The sequence below is a fragment of the Chiloscyllium plagiosum genome, unplaced genomic scaffold, assembly GCF_037043375.1.
Source record: "Chiloscyllium plagiosum isolate Xiang-an unplaced genomic scaffold, Cpla_swu_hap1 HiC_scaffold_33, whole genome shotgun sequence".
NCBI classification, from domain to species: Eukaryota; Metazoa; Chordata; class Chondrichthyes; order Orectolobiformes; family Hemiscylliidae; genus Chiloscyllium; species Chiloscyllium plagiosum.
Window position 1 is genome coordinate 26,486,190 of NW_028270171.1, and position 16,027 is coordinate 26,502,216.

General features: G+C 44.8%; 1 protein-coding gene across 1 annotated transcript in view; it reads left to right on the top strand.

The window, feature by feature from the left end:
* fam234b (family with sequence similarity 234 member B) overlaps positions 1 to 16,027 on the top strand; it is a 59,126-nt gene that overhangs the window by 7,767 nt on the left and 35,332 nt on the right. The window contains exons 3-6 of the mRNA XM_043680000.2: positions 2,652 to 2,768; positions 5,993 to 6,178; positions 11,416 to 11,546; positions 13,810 to 13,969. Coding sequence (XP_043535935.2) covers positions 2,652 to 2,768; positions 5,993 to 6,178; positions 11,416 to 11,546; positions 13,810 to 13,969 — 594 coding nt within the window. The remainder of the gene's footprint in view (positions 1 to 2,651; positions 2,769 to 5,992; positions 6,179 to 11,415; positions 11,547 to 13,809; positions 13,970 to 16,027) is intronic.

Consider the following 16,027-nt stretch of genomic DNA (forward strand, 5'->3'; position numbering starts at 1 on the left):
CCACACACAGTCACCTGAGGCTGGAATTGAACCCGGATCCTCGGTGCTGTGAAGCAGCAGTGCAAACCACTGAGCAACCCTGCCGCTCCTAGTCTTGAAATCCCCCATCCTAGAGAAAAGACACTTGCCATTCACCTTATCTCGACTCCTCATGATTTTATAAACCTCTGTAAGGTCAACCCTCAACCTCCTACCCTCCAGTGAAAAGGTCCCAGCCTATCCAGCTTCTCCCTATAACTCAAACCCTCCATTCCCGGTAACATCCTGGCAAACCTCTTCTGAACCCTCTCCAGCTTAGTAATGACATCTACCAGAACCAATAGCTGATAGTAGATTGGGAACGGGCTAGGAATAAGCACTGCTGCAATTTATCAGCAAAGCATTGCCCAGCACTCAGCATCTCTTCCAAGAGTGTACAAGTAAGATAACAAATGTAACATTTTACAAGATTTGTTTTGCAGTGTAAAGCAACAGTTCCTGTGGTGAGCTGCAGAGGGAGATGGTCAAGTCTCTTTGTCAGCAAAACACACTCTTGTTAATTGACACCAGACCTCTGACCCCTCCTCTTTGCAGACTCTCTCATTCAGACCAGGTTACTCAGGTTATAAACTGCACATCTGATTTATTACACTTAAGAATAAACCACAGCAATAAAACATTAAGCACGAGACTTATAGCATTTCAGATTGGCACCATATCCTTCGCAAAAAATGTGTAACTCTTTGCTAATTCAACAATAACTTGCATTTATATCATACTTTTTAACATAGTAAAACATTTCAAGGTGGTTTGAAGGAGTGTAGTCACAAAAAACAGAAATCTGTAGAGGGTTGTGAAATCTTTTCAACCTGAGGGCCAGGGTCAGAGCTCACTAGTTGAAAACGTGGTAGAAGCAGAAACCCTTGTTGCATTTTAAATTTACTACAGGCTGTTTTTGTGCTGGCAAAGATACATAGGCCAAATGGCCTCATGTGCATCCTATGTTTCTGGGAACCCAACAGGTCGTCATATCAAGTCGTTTAGTGAGGGGCGAGGGATTACTGCTCTCCAGAGAAACTAGAGAAGCTCTCCTTGGTGCAAAGAAAGTTGAAAGGGAGAGGTGAACCAAATTATGGATTTTTTTTGACAAAGTAAAGAAGGAAAACTGGAAGGAGAGTTGATATCCAGTGGCCACAGATGCAACGTGATTGGCAAAAGGACCAGAGAGTGGGCGGCACAGTGGTTAGCACTGTTGCCTTACAGCGCCAGAGACCCGGGTTCAATTCCCGCCTCAGGTGACTGTGTAGAGTTTGCACATTCTCCCCGTGTCTGTGTGGGTTTCCTCCGGGTGCTCCGGTTTCCTCCCACAGTCCAAAGATGTGCAGGTTAAGTGAATTGGCCATGCTAAATTGCCCGTAGTGTTAGGTGCAGGGGTAAATGTAGGGGAATGGGTCTGAGTGGGTGCGCTTTGGTGGGTCGGTGTTGACATGTTGGGCCAAAGGGCCTGTTTCCACACTGTAAGTAATCTAATCTAGAAGATGAGTTTTCTCTAATCTGGAATGAGATGCCGAAAGGGCGGTGGGAGCAGCTTCAGTAATAAATTGCAAATAGAATTAGATAAATATTTGAAAAGAAAGTAAATTGCAGGGACGTGGGTTAAGAGCAGAAGTGCAGTGCTTTGCCAGAGCCAGTACTGATACAGTAGGCTGAATGGCCTACTTCCATATTATGTGATCCTGTAGCTTCCAGACTGAGCTCTAAACATCCTAACTGAGCAAATACAGCTTGTCTTCTGAACAAATGGAAAAGCCCTGACTTGTGCCCAGTGATTGCATATTTCATGCTAAATCTGAGCCAGATGATCACCATAGACATTGAAAGTTGAGCCTCCCCTTTAAGAACTCTAGATGCCATCGATTTGCTATAGCTCTGTCTAGTTTGCAGTCTTCCAAACCGATGAGACCCTTATTATGAACACTTACATCATCAGCAGCTTGCTGGTTGATTTTCTTTAACATTGAAGGCTTTTTTGGGGCACGGTTTTTGATGGCCTGAATGCTATGTCCCTGGTTTCCCTGGTGAAGTGATGTTTTAGATTGCAGGGCAATCAGGAGGTCAGATACAATGAGAGACACACCAGAGGAGAGCAGAAATAAGGGGAACACCAGGAGAGGAGCAAAGTCTACAGGACCCAGGAGAAATATCTGGCACTAAATGAGCATGGGGCAAAGACCATCATGTGGGGTTAGGCTGCACATTAGCCACATTCTCACTGATTGGCCGCATAGACTCCAAAGGCCTAAGTTACCTATTTCGGTTTCCATGTTCCCTGACAGGCTGCTGAGAGTTGGTAAGAGAAAACCAGGTTGAGCACACAGAAAGCCAAGTTCTATATCAGTGAACCACATTAGTTTCAACCCTCAAGTCTTTGTATTGACTTTGAGTAGGACAGGTCTCTCTGCCCACATCCAGAAGAAGCTGCAGCAGGCAACTGAGAGATGGTCACTGCTGCCTAAGAGCAAAGGAACTGTAGGAATAGGCAGAAGATCCCAAAAAGCTTGACCATTTTTAAATAAATCCACCCCGGCTCCATGGGCAAAGAGGCCTTTGCTCGTTCTAGATGTATTTCTGTGTCTGTCCTGTTCATCCAGGATTCCCTCTCTTTCCTTTAGGTTTCCCTTCTGTGATGACGCTTTGGGATGTTAATGATGACCAAGTTTCTGACGTAATTATTTCGTTCAGTTCCACCGGGAAAGTCCAGGACCAGAGAGGAGGCCTCAGGCCACAAGGTAGCTGGATGGAGTATTTGCTGCAGTTGTGACATTATGGTGACTACCTGGACAGGAATCCACAACAATCAGACAAAGAAGGCTGGATGCTTGAGATCTGAAACAAAAACAGAAGTAGCTGGCAAAGGCCAGGGCCCTTAGCTGTGTCCGACCCATTTCCTAGACTTATGCCCTCACTCCACTTTCCTCTCCCACAACAATGATAGGATCCCAATGGTCCTCACTCACCACCCACCACCCACCAGCCTTTGCATGAAAAGGGTTGTAGACCACCATTTCCATCACCTCCAACAGGACAGCACAACCAGATATGCATTTGCCTTCCCTCCCTTGTCAGCAGGGACTGTTCCCTCTAGGACACCCTGGTACATCCCTTCTCCATTCCCAACACCTCCCACACACCCATGGCACCTTCCCATGCAGTCGCAGAAAGTGTTAACACCTGCCTGTACCTCCTACCACCAGCAAGCCTCAGTACAAGCTTAAAGAAGAGTCTCTCTCACTCACTCACTCAGCTCCATCTCCACCTAAGTCCTTACACCAACCACTCACTACCACCACCAACCTTGTCTTCAGCATACATACCTGTTCCTCCGACCTGCTATCCGTTCAAATGAAGAACACTCCAGACATGAACTCTGCTTTCTTCCGACCGATGTTGTAAGGCCACTTACGTTTTGCCAGTAATTTCTGTTTTTGTTTCAGGATTCCACAATGTTTTGTCAATCACTTTCACTGCATCAATTAAAGTTGCTTTATTCCATAATAATGTACACTCAACATTGTAAACTACAGAAGGTTCTCTACCAGCCAAGGATCCTACATTTAACTCCTTTTCATATCATAAAGGCAGGCTTTGGTTACAGCTTTCTATAAGGAATTTCACTGTGTCTCTCAGTATCTCAGTAACACAACTCCCCCTCCCCCCTGGGTGTGTGTCTCAGTCTCTTGGTGATGCTGTCCCCCTCCATATGTTGTCCAGTACCTTAGTAACTCTGTCCCTGGCGTATCTCCTAATAGTTTGTTCAGATAAACCATATGATTGCAACTAAACGCTGAAGCCATTGCCTTTGTCCTGCCGTAAACTCTTGTTCCCTGACTGCCGTTTCCATCCTTGGTAACTGCCTGAAGCTGAGCCAGTCCATCTGCACTGTTCATGTTGTTCTTGACTCCAAGATCCCCCACTTCTACCTCCATTATATTACCCACTGCCACATCTCATCTGCTACCGAAAGCCTTATTCCTGCATTTATTACCTCCAATTGATGAGTCCATTGTTCTCCAGGCCAGACCCCCATCTTCCAATCAACATCAACATGCACTCATCCAAAACTCTTTATGGCTGTGACCTAACTCGCACCATGTATTTTTCCACCCTCCGTTTGCACATTCATTGGGTCTGGACTGACAACACCTCCAATTTAAAATTTAAAATCCTCCACCCTATTTCTCTGAGGTCAGTCCCTTTCCTTTTTGGTAATCTCCTCCAGCCCTATAGGAATTCAAGGTCTCTGAGCTCCTCTAATTCTGGTCTCTTGCACTTCCCAGTTTTAGTTGCTCACATTGGTGGCTCTGCTTTCAGCGGACTCTGGAATACCATCCCTGAACTTGTCTCTATCTCTCTCCTCCTATCACCTTAAAACATTTGACCAAGCTCTTGATCATCTGCTCTGATATCTCTTTCTGTGGCTGTTTAATAACATTCTTGTGAGTATCTTGAGTATTTTATTACATTAAAGGCAGTAAGAAAATGCCAGCTGTTGTATGGGCAGATGCTTCTGGGTATGGTGATAGTCAGTTGTCTGTCTGGTAGCTGACCAGTCGAATCGTGTTTGTTTAAGTTGAATGAGCTGAGCCAGAGTCTGTATGGTTCTCTGACATGAAGACAGTAAAGAGGAACATAATGGCCTCCATTGGGAAGAAGATGACCTGTGACAAACAGGAGTTTCAACACTGTAGTCAAAGAGAGCTGGAAAATCCCTCCGTGATCTGTAAAAGCAAGGCAAATTAGCAAAAACAAAAATCCACACTTTGTTTTGAAGATGTGGGTGTAGTGTACCTTTTAAAAGCTAGCAGAGCTGCCTGACAGCACCAAGTGTTCTGAACGTGATATAATGTAACCTTTCGTTCCCGCAACTAGGGTAGCTGGTTGCCTGGAGACAAAAAAAAATTGAATTAGGCCAATCAGTTTAAATTATACCCCAAAAAATACCAACCTCTAATCAAGTTTTGAATTTAGTATATTGACAATATTAAAAACCAATGAAACAATCTGATGCTTAGAGGTATAAGACCGGGAAAAATTGAACAGTTGGAGGAGAACTGCCAAGCCACCAGCTTGTGCCTGAAAAATAGCTCTCTTAAAGATACCTTTATGATCAGTGTCCTGTGAAACAGAAATCCCTAAGAAGACAGAGGAAGATGTAAAGAGAAGATTCGACCGCTGGCTCGTTTTGAAATTTGAATTTTGATAAATCCTAATCAGGGGTTTTATCAGACTAGTATTATAGAAGGGAAAGTAAAAGGTAGGTTAGCGGAAGGAGTTGTAAGTAGTAGTTAGTTAGTTATTCTCTGTTAGACTTTAAGAAATAAAGTTGTTAATTCTTACTTAATAATTTGGCCTCGAATTTTGACAGATTACTGCGCAGGATAAATCTTTTCTGTGTTGCTGGTTTAAATTAAGCAGGACGGTTTACCCCATGATGTAACATTTTAAGCTTGTTAAGGAAACCATTCTGTAAAAAGCATTAAATGTTAGATTTTTTTTAAATGATTTAAATCAGTATTGGTTGGCCACAGAAAATTGCCTTCTTGAGCCACTAACTAAAACCACTTTCTAGAGAAGCTGCCTAATAACAGGTGCGAAGGGGTCTGCATTGTGCAGCAGGACAGATGGCCTGATCCTCAAAATTGGTTGGTTCATCTGGGTTTCCTGCTCACAATTGCTCCTACTGGTGGCTGAATATTCCTGGCCATTGGGCTCACAGGGCAAATAGTTGCAAGGCCAGCTTTTCCCTTCCTGGCGGTGGAACCGACTGCTAGCACGTTGTTACACGGGCTGACACCTGATAATTGGCAACTCCGAGGAGAGGGACTGGAACCAAGAGACAGCCAGAGAAATGGGAAGCTTGCAGAATGGTGGTTCATGTATATAGTGGAGGAGCTGGTAACCCGGGATGCAGGTGATACGATGGATTATCTCATGGCTTTTGCTTTTTCTGCAGCTGTGTTGAAACTTCACACGTCGGTAGCAGTGTTATCTGGGGTTGATGGCAGCATACTGTGGACATCCCTGGCTCCAGAGCGACTGAAATTTATCCAGTGCGGTATCGGCTATCTAGGAGGGCCGGGTTCTGTCTGCCTCCTGATTGGAATCAGTCACATGTTGAAGGTCGTTAACAGCAGCTCAGGTACAGCATCTCCCAACAGTGACATTCTGGAGACCTGTCCTCAATGCCGTGTGGTAAATCAGAATCTTCGCAAGTTTTCTTTTTATTGAAGGTGGCTGTGCAATTAACCAGCTCTCAGTCCCATGGAATGCCAGGACCTGAGATTTGTCACTACCGTTTTACATCTCTACAACAGTACTCTATGTTAAAGAAATTGCTGGAAAAGCTCAGTGGTCTGGCAGCATCTGTGGGGAGATCTTCACAAACATTGCAAGACCTGCTGAGCTTGTTTCTGTTTTACGGCATCTGCAGTTCTTTCAGTTTCCATGTTAAAGAGCGCAGTCTACGCACCTACAAATTAAGAGAAAGAATACACCTTTTGGCATCTCAAGTCTGGCCTATTGTTTGATAGCATCATGGCTGATCCAAGTGTGGCCTCAAATCTATTTTCCTGCATGTCCACAATCCCCTTGACTCGTTAGTCAATATCTATTTAACTCTGCCTTAAAAACATTCAATGATCCTGCCGCCTCCACAATCTTAGGAAGAGAATTCTTGAAATAAACCTTTTTACCTCAGCTTCGTCTTAAACCCCTTAGTTTAAGACTGTGACCTGTCGTTCTAGTCTCTCCCATAATTGGAAGCATCCTTCTAGCATCAGTCCTCCTCAGAATTTTATATGTTTCAACAAGAGCATTTGTTATTCTTTTAAAACCTGCATGGATAAAAACTCGTCCTGTCCAACCCCCTCCCCGCTTTCATCCAAGGAATCTGAACTTTTTCTGTACTGCTTCTGACACAATCATATACATTCTGAAATAAGGAGACCCAAACTGTACACAGGACTGCTGGATGTAGTCTCACTAATGCTTTGTACAACTGTAGCAAAACTTCCCTGGTGATATGTTCCACTCCCTTTACAATACCATTTGCCTACCTAATCACTCTCTGCACCTGTGTAATAACATTTTGTGACCCATGTAGCAGCACACTCACGAGACTCTAGCAGGAGCAGAGGACTGAAAACCAAGCTGCACAAAAGTGTAAGTATTTTATTAAGTCACCAAAATAGTCAATTTCTTTCTCTTTCCTAATGTTACCTAAAAAGAAATGGAGTTCAACCAGGCCTTTCAATAAACTCAAATTTAACACCTTTATCATTGGCAAACTTATTCTGCAAACAAGTGGCAAGGCGGTTTTAACCAGCTACTATGTGAATTAGAAACAAAATGTACTGGAAATCACTGGATCAGGCAGCATCTATGGAGAGAGAGCAAGGTAACGTTCAGAGTCTAGATGATTCTTCAGACTCAAAATGTTTGCTTATTTATCTCTCCATGGATGCTGTCTGTCCCATTGTGATCTCTAGCATTGTTTGTTTTAAGTACAGATTCCAGCATCTGCAGTAATTTGCTCTTACAATGTAAGTTAAACCATGTGCCCCTTTAATCCCGAATACATTCCCACATTCATAATTCTGCAGAGCTATTACACGTGGAGAAAAAAGGTGAGGTACAAAGGGTAAAAAAACAAACACTCCTCTAGGTCAAGTGGTGAATTCCGATATCAAAACTAATTTGACCCCTCTCAGTTCCTTTTGATGAGGTCTGATTGCTAACAGTTGCAGAATAATGGAAAATCTTCCAACAAGGTTTCAGATTCAGCGGAGAAGCAGAGATGCTGATACTTGAAAAAGTTTTCATAAGGGTTTTTTTCAAACTACCTCAGTGAGAAAGATATAGAGAGTATAAACCGAAAGAACTGCGAATGCTTTAATCAGAAACGAAAACCGAAACTGCTGGAAAAGCTCAGCAGGTCTGCCAGATTCTGTGGAGAGAAATCAGAGTTATTGTTTCAGGTCCAGTCACCCTTCCTCAGAACCCCAGAAGATATAGTGTGCTACTTTCAGCCCAAACGCTGACGGTTCCGGACTGAGAGAGCACAGCTTGCCCTTATAAACGCCTCATGTCTTTTTTTTTATCTTTCTTCTCTCAACTGAAAAATATGCCCACTTATGTCTCATCGAGCATTACCAAATCTAGAATAGCTTGCTTTCTGGTTTGCTTTAGAACTTATTGATCTTAGAAGCTGTCATAGAACATTATAGCGCAGTACAGGCCCTTCGGCCCTCGATGTTGCACTGACCTGTGGAACCAATCCAATCTAACCTACACTATTCCATTTTCATCCATATCTTTATCCAATGACCATTTAAATGCCTTTGAAGTTGGCATGTCTACTACTGTTGCAGGCAGGGCGTTCCACACCCCAACCACACTGAATAAAGAAACTACCTCTGACATCTGTCCTATATCTATCACCCCTCAATTTAAAGCTATGTCACCTCATGCTGGCCATCTGCATCTGAGGAGAAAGGCTGTCACTGTTCACCCTATCTAACCCTCTGATTATCTTATATATCTCCATTAAGTAACCTCTCAACCTCCTTCTATCTAAAGAAAACAGCCTCAAGTCCCTCACCCTTTCCTCGTAAGACCTTCCCTCCATACCAGGCAACATCCTAGTAAATCTCCTCTGAACCCTTTCCAAAGCTTCCACATCCTTCCTATAATGCGGTGATCAGAATACCCCAAGTGTGGCTGCACCAGACTTTTGTACAGCTGCAGCATGACCTCGTGGCTCCAAAACACAATCCCTCTACCAATCAAAGCTAACACACTGTATGCCTTCTGAACAACCCTATCAAGCTGGGTGGTAACGTTTAAGGATCTATGTACAAGGATGCTGAGATTTCTCTGCTCCTCTACACTATCAAGAATCTTACCACTCGCCCAGTACTCTTTATTCCTGTTGCTCCTTCCAAAGTGAATCACCTCACACTTTTCCACATTAAACTCCACTTGCCACCTCTCAGCCCAGCTCTGCCGCTTATCTATGTCCCTCTGTAACCTGCAACGTCCTTCGGCACTATCCACAACTCCACTGACCTTAGCATCATCTGCAAATTTACTAATCCATCCTTCTACGCCCACATCCAGGTCATTTGTAAAAATGGCAAACAGTAGTGGCCCCAAAACAGATCCTTGCAGTACACCAGTAGTAACTGAACTCCAGGATGAACATTTCCCATCAACCCCCACCACCCTCTCTTCTTTCAGCTAGCCAACTTCTGATCCAAACCGCAAAATCACCTTCAATCCCATGCCTCTGTATTTTGTGCACTAGCCCACCATGGGGAACCTTATCAAACTCCTTACTGAAATCCATATGCACTACATCAATTGGTTTACCCTCATCGACCTGTTTGATCACCATCTCAAAGAACTCAGTAAGGTTTGTGAGGCACGAACCGTCACAAAACCGTCTTGACTATCCCTAATCAACTTATTCCTCTTGAGATGATTATAAATCCTATTTCTTAAAACCTCTTCTAACACTTTACCCACAACCGAAGTAAGGCTCACTGGTCTATAACTACTCACCTTCTTAAAAAAAAGGGGACAACATTTGCTATCCTCCAGTCTTCTGGCATTATTCCTGTAGACAATGTTGACATAAAGAACAAAGCCAAAGGTTCTGCAATCTCCTCCCTGGCTTCCCAGAGAATCCTAGGATAAATCCCATCCAGCCCAGGGGAGTTATCTATTTTCACACTTTCCAGAATTGCTAACACTGCCTCCTTGCGAACGTCAATCCCGTCTCATCCAGTAGTCTGCGTCTCAGTATTCTCTTCGACTCTGTCCTGAAAAATTTCCTAAATTTGTCAATCTGATTTCTTCACACCATATATTGATTTAAAATCACCCATGATTATTGCCATACCTTTCTCACAAGCCCCATTATTTACTCCTGTTACCCTGTCTTACCTTGTGCTTACAGTAGCGGCCTATAAATTACTTCCACACTGACCTCTTTGCTATTTCTTCACTATCCCAACTGATTCTGTACCTTGCAACTTAACACTGAGACAAGCTCTCACTATTGTGTACTTGCCATTCTTAATTAATAGAGCTACCCCTCCAACTTTTCCTACGTTCCTTTTTTCCAAAATGCCATGTTCTGTTGAACATTAGAGTCTAGTGTTTGTTATCTTGCAACTATTTCTGTAAAAATTGATGTTCCCTTTCCAAATCAGATGTCCTGAAGGGTACAAGATGAAAAGCATTGACTTGGTGTCTCTTTTTAGCAATATTTAAGGTCTGATGGCCATGAGCAATGTTTAAATTCTGTACCTACTAAGCAATGTCTACCTTTACTTGCTGGGACACTCTTTATGCACTCTGTCCCTTTCTATCATGTTATCGTTATCCTAATTGCAATTTTGCTGCCTTACCTTGTCCTCTCCCTATATTTTATCATAGGTTCCCTCACTTAAACAATTTAGTTTAAAGCTATCTCTGCTAATGTAGGTTTGCAACTCACACAACACGAGACCTAGCACTATTCAGGTGAATACTACCCCAGTGTTACAACTTCCACTTTCCCCAGAAATGATGCCAGTGTCTTAGCTCTGAAAATAATCCAGGCATTATTTTATGCTTTCTAACTTAGCCCCTAGCTTTTCATACTCCTTCTTTACTAGTCCGACCTATGCCTTTGGTACCCTGTAGACATGAAAACTGCAAGTAACACAGCCTTCTGGAATCTAACTCCTGGCTAATGAGAGCTGTTTCTATCCTCCTCACTGTACCGTCTCCATCCAACTACAACGTTCCAATTAACTCCACCCAGTCTGGAGACCTCCTGGATCACAATGCCATGGTCAGTTTGCTCATCTGCCCTGCTGACCTGCACGGAGCTTGCCAGAATTCCCAGTCTCTCAGATGATAGCAAGGGCTCAGGCTCTTCCTCAGCTACCTGCCTTGCTTACAGTATACCCACCAAAGTCCCTGACCGTGGACCAAATCAGGTCATGCAATCCTTGGGGAGTCTGACCACTTCCTGCAACAAAGTATTTAGACTACTTGTCCCGCACCCAATGTGTTGCAGTGTCTACAGCTTGTCTTTTGCTCAATGACTCTGAGCCAGTTCCTCTCAAACTGCATAACATTTACTGCAAACATGTTTGCTTTGGATCATGCACATGTTGACGACCTCCATAGGGCACTGTGTTACAGAGTTTTCTATCTATGATGGTACCTTGTGTTATTTCAGGGCTCTGTCTCTTTGTCCAGACTCTCTTGTTTACAAAGCACACTCTCTCTGGCTGGGCACTGTGTTACAGAGCACTCTGTCTGTGACAGTGATATTGCAGAGCAATCATTCTCTTTTAAGTAATCAGATTTGTTATTTTTCAGGAAGTAGCCTGTGGGAAATGAAGAGCGTGTACCGGTCCCATCAGATTCCAGCCGCCCCAGCAGTGTTGCTTCCAGACGTAGACGGTGATGGATTCACAGACTTGCTGCTTGGGAGCAGACCTGCTGTACTGGTATGGACCAACACTCAGCCTTCGATTGACACAACTGCAGAGCTCCCAGTGAAATAGCCAGAGGATGGCATCCTCCGCAGTTAGGGTGGTAAAATCACCCTTCATGCCTAGTAAGTGCTGGCTTGGTTCAGTGGTACTGCTCTTGCCTCTGAGTCAGAATACTCTGGGGGTCAATCCCCATTCCAGCATTTGGCCACCCCTTGAGCAAATTCAGTGTGGGAGCTCTCCTACATGTTGCCTTCCTTCTGTAAGTTAAGGTGAAAAGCCTCGATAGGAATTTACCCCATCGCTGACAATCATGTCCTGTCCTAAAGGGGTGTGAGATTGTCAGGCGCGTCCCATCTTTGGGGAGACATTAAACCTGGTTCTGGTGGACATAAACAGAGCAGGGAGTTCTCTCACTGCCTGAGCCAGCATCCTGTCCAAAGATAGAGCAGACTTGCTGAGCAGTTACCCTGGTTGTTTCTGGGATCTTCCTGCGCACATACGTGTGCACAATATTAACCACGATGTCACTTCACAAATGGCCCGTCAGATGTTTTTGAATATCAAGAAGGGATATGGTAAATACATCATCTTTAGTTCTGCACTATCCTAGTTTATCATCTCCCTGATGTCACTTTCTCAAACTGTGAGCCCACTCATCAGCCTGAGATGGTTTACTTGCATTTGGGTATGTGACTAGGTTGAAGTGAGGATAAAAATTATATCCTTTGCCATCATCTCTGGCCTTTGGTGATCAGAGTTGTGTTCACACTGTGCCTGTTCGGGGCATATATCTCCTATCCCAACAAGTGCCAAGTATTTATGCAGACTGCGAGTGTGCTCCCAGATTCGGGTAAACCTGCCAGCTGTTAATACTGTGATCTGTCGGCCACATGAAATGGGTGGTTGCGCTGATAAAATAACAGCTGTAACAACAATCGAGCAACAACGAGTGCATGCAACAACAATTTCCTGTTTTTCAGTATCAGGGTGAGCATAACATGGGTATTTAAGGTACATCCTCCTATCGGTCCCTCAAGAATACTGCTGCTCTCTGTTATACTCCCGGTAGCCAATTGGTGAAAGAAGATTCCACAGCCTGTCTGCAATTGGAGGGGGACATTTATTTGTAGAATGAAACAATACACATATATATCTCCTGAGCTTCACTGAACTATTGTGTCAGTAATATTACTCAGTGACCATCCAATCAAAACATTCTCCCTTATGTCAGTAAATTAATTTGGAACTATTAACTCTGAACCCCACTGTTGTGACACCTTGGATGTCTTGTAGCTTCACTGAAGCAACTGGTGGATCTTATGGGGTTTACCTGTTTTTAACTGATATTCTTCCCCCTCCCCCCCCTCCATGGGCTCTAACTATGCTTTAGAAACTTGCTCCACTTGCCATTCTTGTCATTCTGGCCCAGATCTTCTGATAGAACGATAGTTGTTGTTGAAGCTGAGACTGGAGTGGTCTTTTGGACATTGTGGACATCCCAACGCAGCCGGGAGTTGCTCGGGAAGTTGAATATTCCAGTGAGCGATTCTGTGGTGTGTGGAAACCTCTGAAAATGTATCCAGGTCTCAATTAGAGGTTTCAGAAGGTTCTAACTCGATCATCTTAATAGCTAGCTGGGAAAAGTTAGAGGAGCCAAAATCTGTTATGACTGTTGGCTGCTGACCCTTTACCTACTCACCGCTGCTCCCCTCCTCAAACGAAGTCAGCTCCCACTGCAGAAGGGGCACAGTCTCAGCACTGATCCACCCCACTGCTGCCCATGTGACTGCTGCACTGAATTGAGTTCCTTCAGCTCAGAGGGATTTTTTTTGGCCTGGACATTTGGTCAATAAGCTCCGTTGCAGGCAAGCAAGCGACTTTTCATCCAGTCTGGTTTGGAAGTTAGGATTCCAGAAGGGGATATCCCAGACAGAGCGTTCACAGTAATATGGGACTGGAGTGCCTTTAGAGCCTGACCAGGTGACAATGAGAGATTCCTGTTTTAGAGGGTGCAAGTGAATCCGTTCAGTCTTTCTGACAGCTTCATCGTCTCCTTCACTAACGTCATATTTTTAAAACTAAAAGTTCAGTTCTCAGGGATTCAAAGTCACGTTCTCTGGGTTACTAATCCTGGGGTTTGGATTCCTGTTCCAGTCACATAATGCAGCTCACTGAGAAGGAGGTGAGTTCACTCCGATGGGAGGGAGGAGTACAATCGCCAGTGAATATCCAAGTCTTGCTGCACGTGATTCTAACAAATTTGTTTCTGTTCCAGACCAGTCGGCTTCGTGACATCTCCTTTGTGTTCGTGTCAGGAGCAACAGGGGGCCTGATTGGCCGGTCAGTTTCTTACAATGTCACCGGTGAGGGCAAGCTGATTGGTCCAAAGGCCTACGTGTCTGGAGGAGGCACGCTGTACGTTCTGTTTGGCTACGGTAAGCAGGAGAAAGCAAACTAGTTTTCCCTGATCACTTCTTAATGTTGGACTACTGTTTCCCATCTGGATCCTCAGCTCCTTTGTGCCACGCCTATCTGAGGCCAAGTTTTTGGTTATTGTCCGTGCCATCACGCACTGTACCATTCTGCCACTTAGATGCCAGTTTGCAGCACCATTCCCCATTCAGGCTAGACTAGAACCTCTGGTGTGAGAGTATAAACTTCATGCAGCTGGTGCTGATCCAAAATGTTGGGATGTAGAGTTGACCTTCTCCCCTTCCATCACCAAGGTCAGTGTAAAATGCTGAGAAAGTCACTCCCACACTGCCGCTTGCTGATCCCTGCACTGACTGCTACAGTCAATAGTAGGGAAGACCTTCAAGACCCTTCATTTCTTGTTAAACTCCCCCTGATGGCTTCCTGCTTTCTGTGATGTGTGGTTCTATGACAGTGTGTTCTCCTCCATGATTCCATTGAATGGATGGCTGGGTTGTGATGCGCAGTGATACCAACAGTGTGAGTTCAGTTCCCACACTCGTTGAGGTCACCATGAAAGGCTCTGCCTTCTCAACCTTACCCCTTGCATAAGGCATAGTGACCTTCAGGTTGAACTCTCCTCCAGTCACCTCTCTGTAATGTCCGTGCAGCCTGTGGGTTTCCGGGACTATGGTTATTTCAAATGCCATCTGTTACATAGAAACATAGATGGGAGATGGGAGGAGGCCATTTGACCCTTCAAACATGGCTGATCATCCAACTCACTCTCCATGTTCCTGATTCCTCCCCACACCTTTTAGATCCCTTTAGCCCCAAGAACTATATCTAACTCCTTGAAAACATTCAATGTTCTGAAATTAACTGTTTTGTATGGCAGAGCATTCCCAGGCTCACCACTTGCTGGGACAAGAAATTTCTCCTCATCTCATTCCTAAATGGCCTGCTATGTATTTTTAGACTGTGACCCTTGGTTCTGGACTTCCCAGTCGTCGGGGAAAATCCTTCCTGCCTTTACTCTGTCTAGTCCCGGTTAGAATTTTGTACCTTTCTGAGAGAACCACCCACCCCTACAATTCGTCTAAACTCGAGTGATTATAATTCTGACCTATCCAGCCTTCATATGTCACTCCTGCCATTTCAGGAATCAGTCTGTGTACGCAGCAGCTACACATGCTGCCAACAGCTTCATCATTCACAGCTCTGCCTTCTGCCATTAGGTCAGGTCCTCTAAAGTGGCATCTCTACCTACCTCAACACTGTCCTATCCCCCCTAGTCCAGGAACTCCCCACATACGTTCGAGACAACACCCACGCCCTCCACCTCCTCCAAGACTTCCGTTTCCCCGGCCTCCAACGCCTCATCTTCACCATGGATATCCAATCCCTCTACACCTCCATCCGCCATGACCAGGGCCTCCAAACCCTCCGTTTTTTCCTCTCCAGACGTCCCCAACAGTACCCTTCCACCGACACACTCATTCGTTTGGCCGAACTGGTCCTCACCCTTAACAATTTCTCCTTTGAATCCTCCCACTTCCTCCAGACCAAAGGGGTAGCCATGGGCAAACGTATGGGCCCCAGCTATGCCTGTCTCTTTGTTGGCTACGTAGAGCAGTTGATCTTCCGTAATTACACCGGCACCACTCCCCACCTCTTCCTCCGCTACATTGATGACTGCATTGGTGCCACCTCGTGCTCCCGCGAGGAGGTTGAGCAATTCATCAACTTCACCAACACATTCCACCCTGACCTTAAATTTACCTGGACCATCTCTGACACCTCCCTCCCCTTCCTGGACCTCTCCATCTCCATTAATGACGACCGACTTGACACTGACATTTTCTACAAACCCACCGACTCCCACAGCTACCTGGATTGCACCTCTTCTCACCCTATCTCTTGCAAAAATGCCATCCCGTATTCCTAATTCCTCCGCCTCCGCCGTATCTGCTCCCAGGAGGACCAGTTCCACCATAGAACATACCAGATGGCCTCTTTCTTCAGAGACCGCAATTTCCCTTCCCACGTGGTTAAAGATGCCCTCCAATGCATCTCGTCCA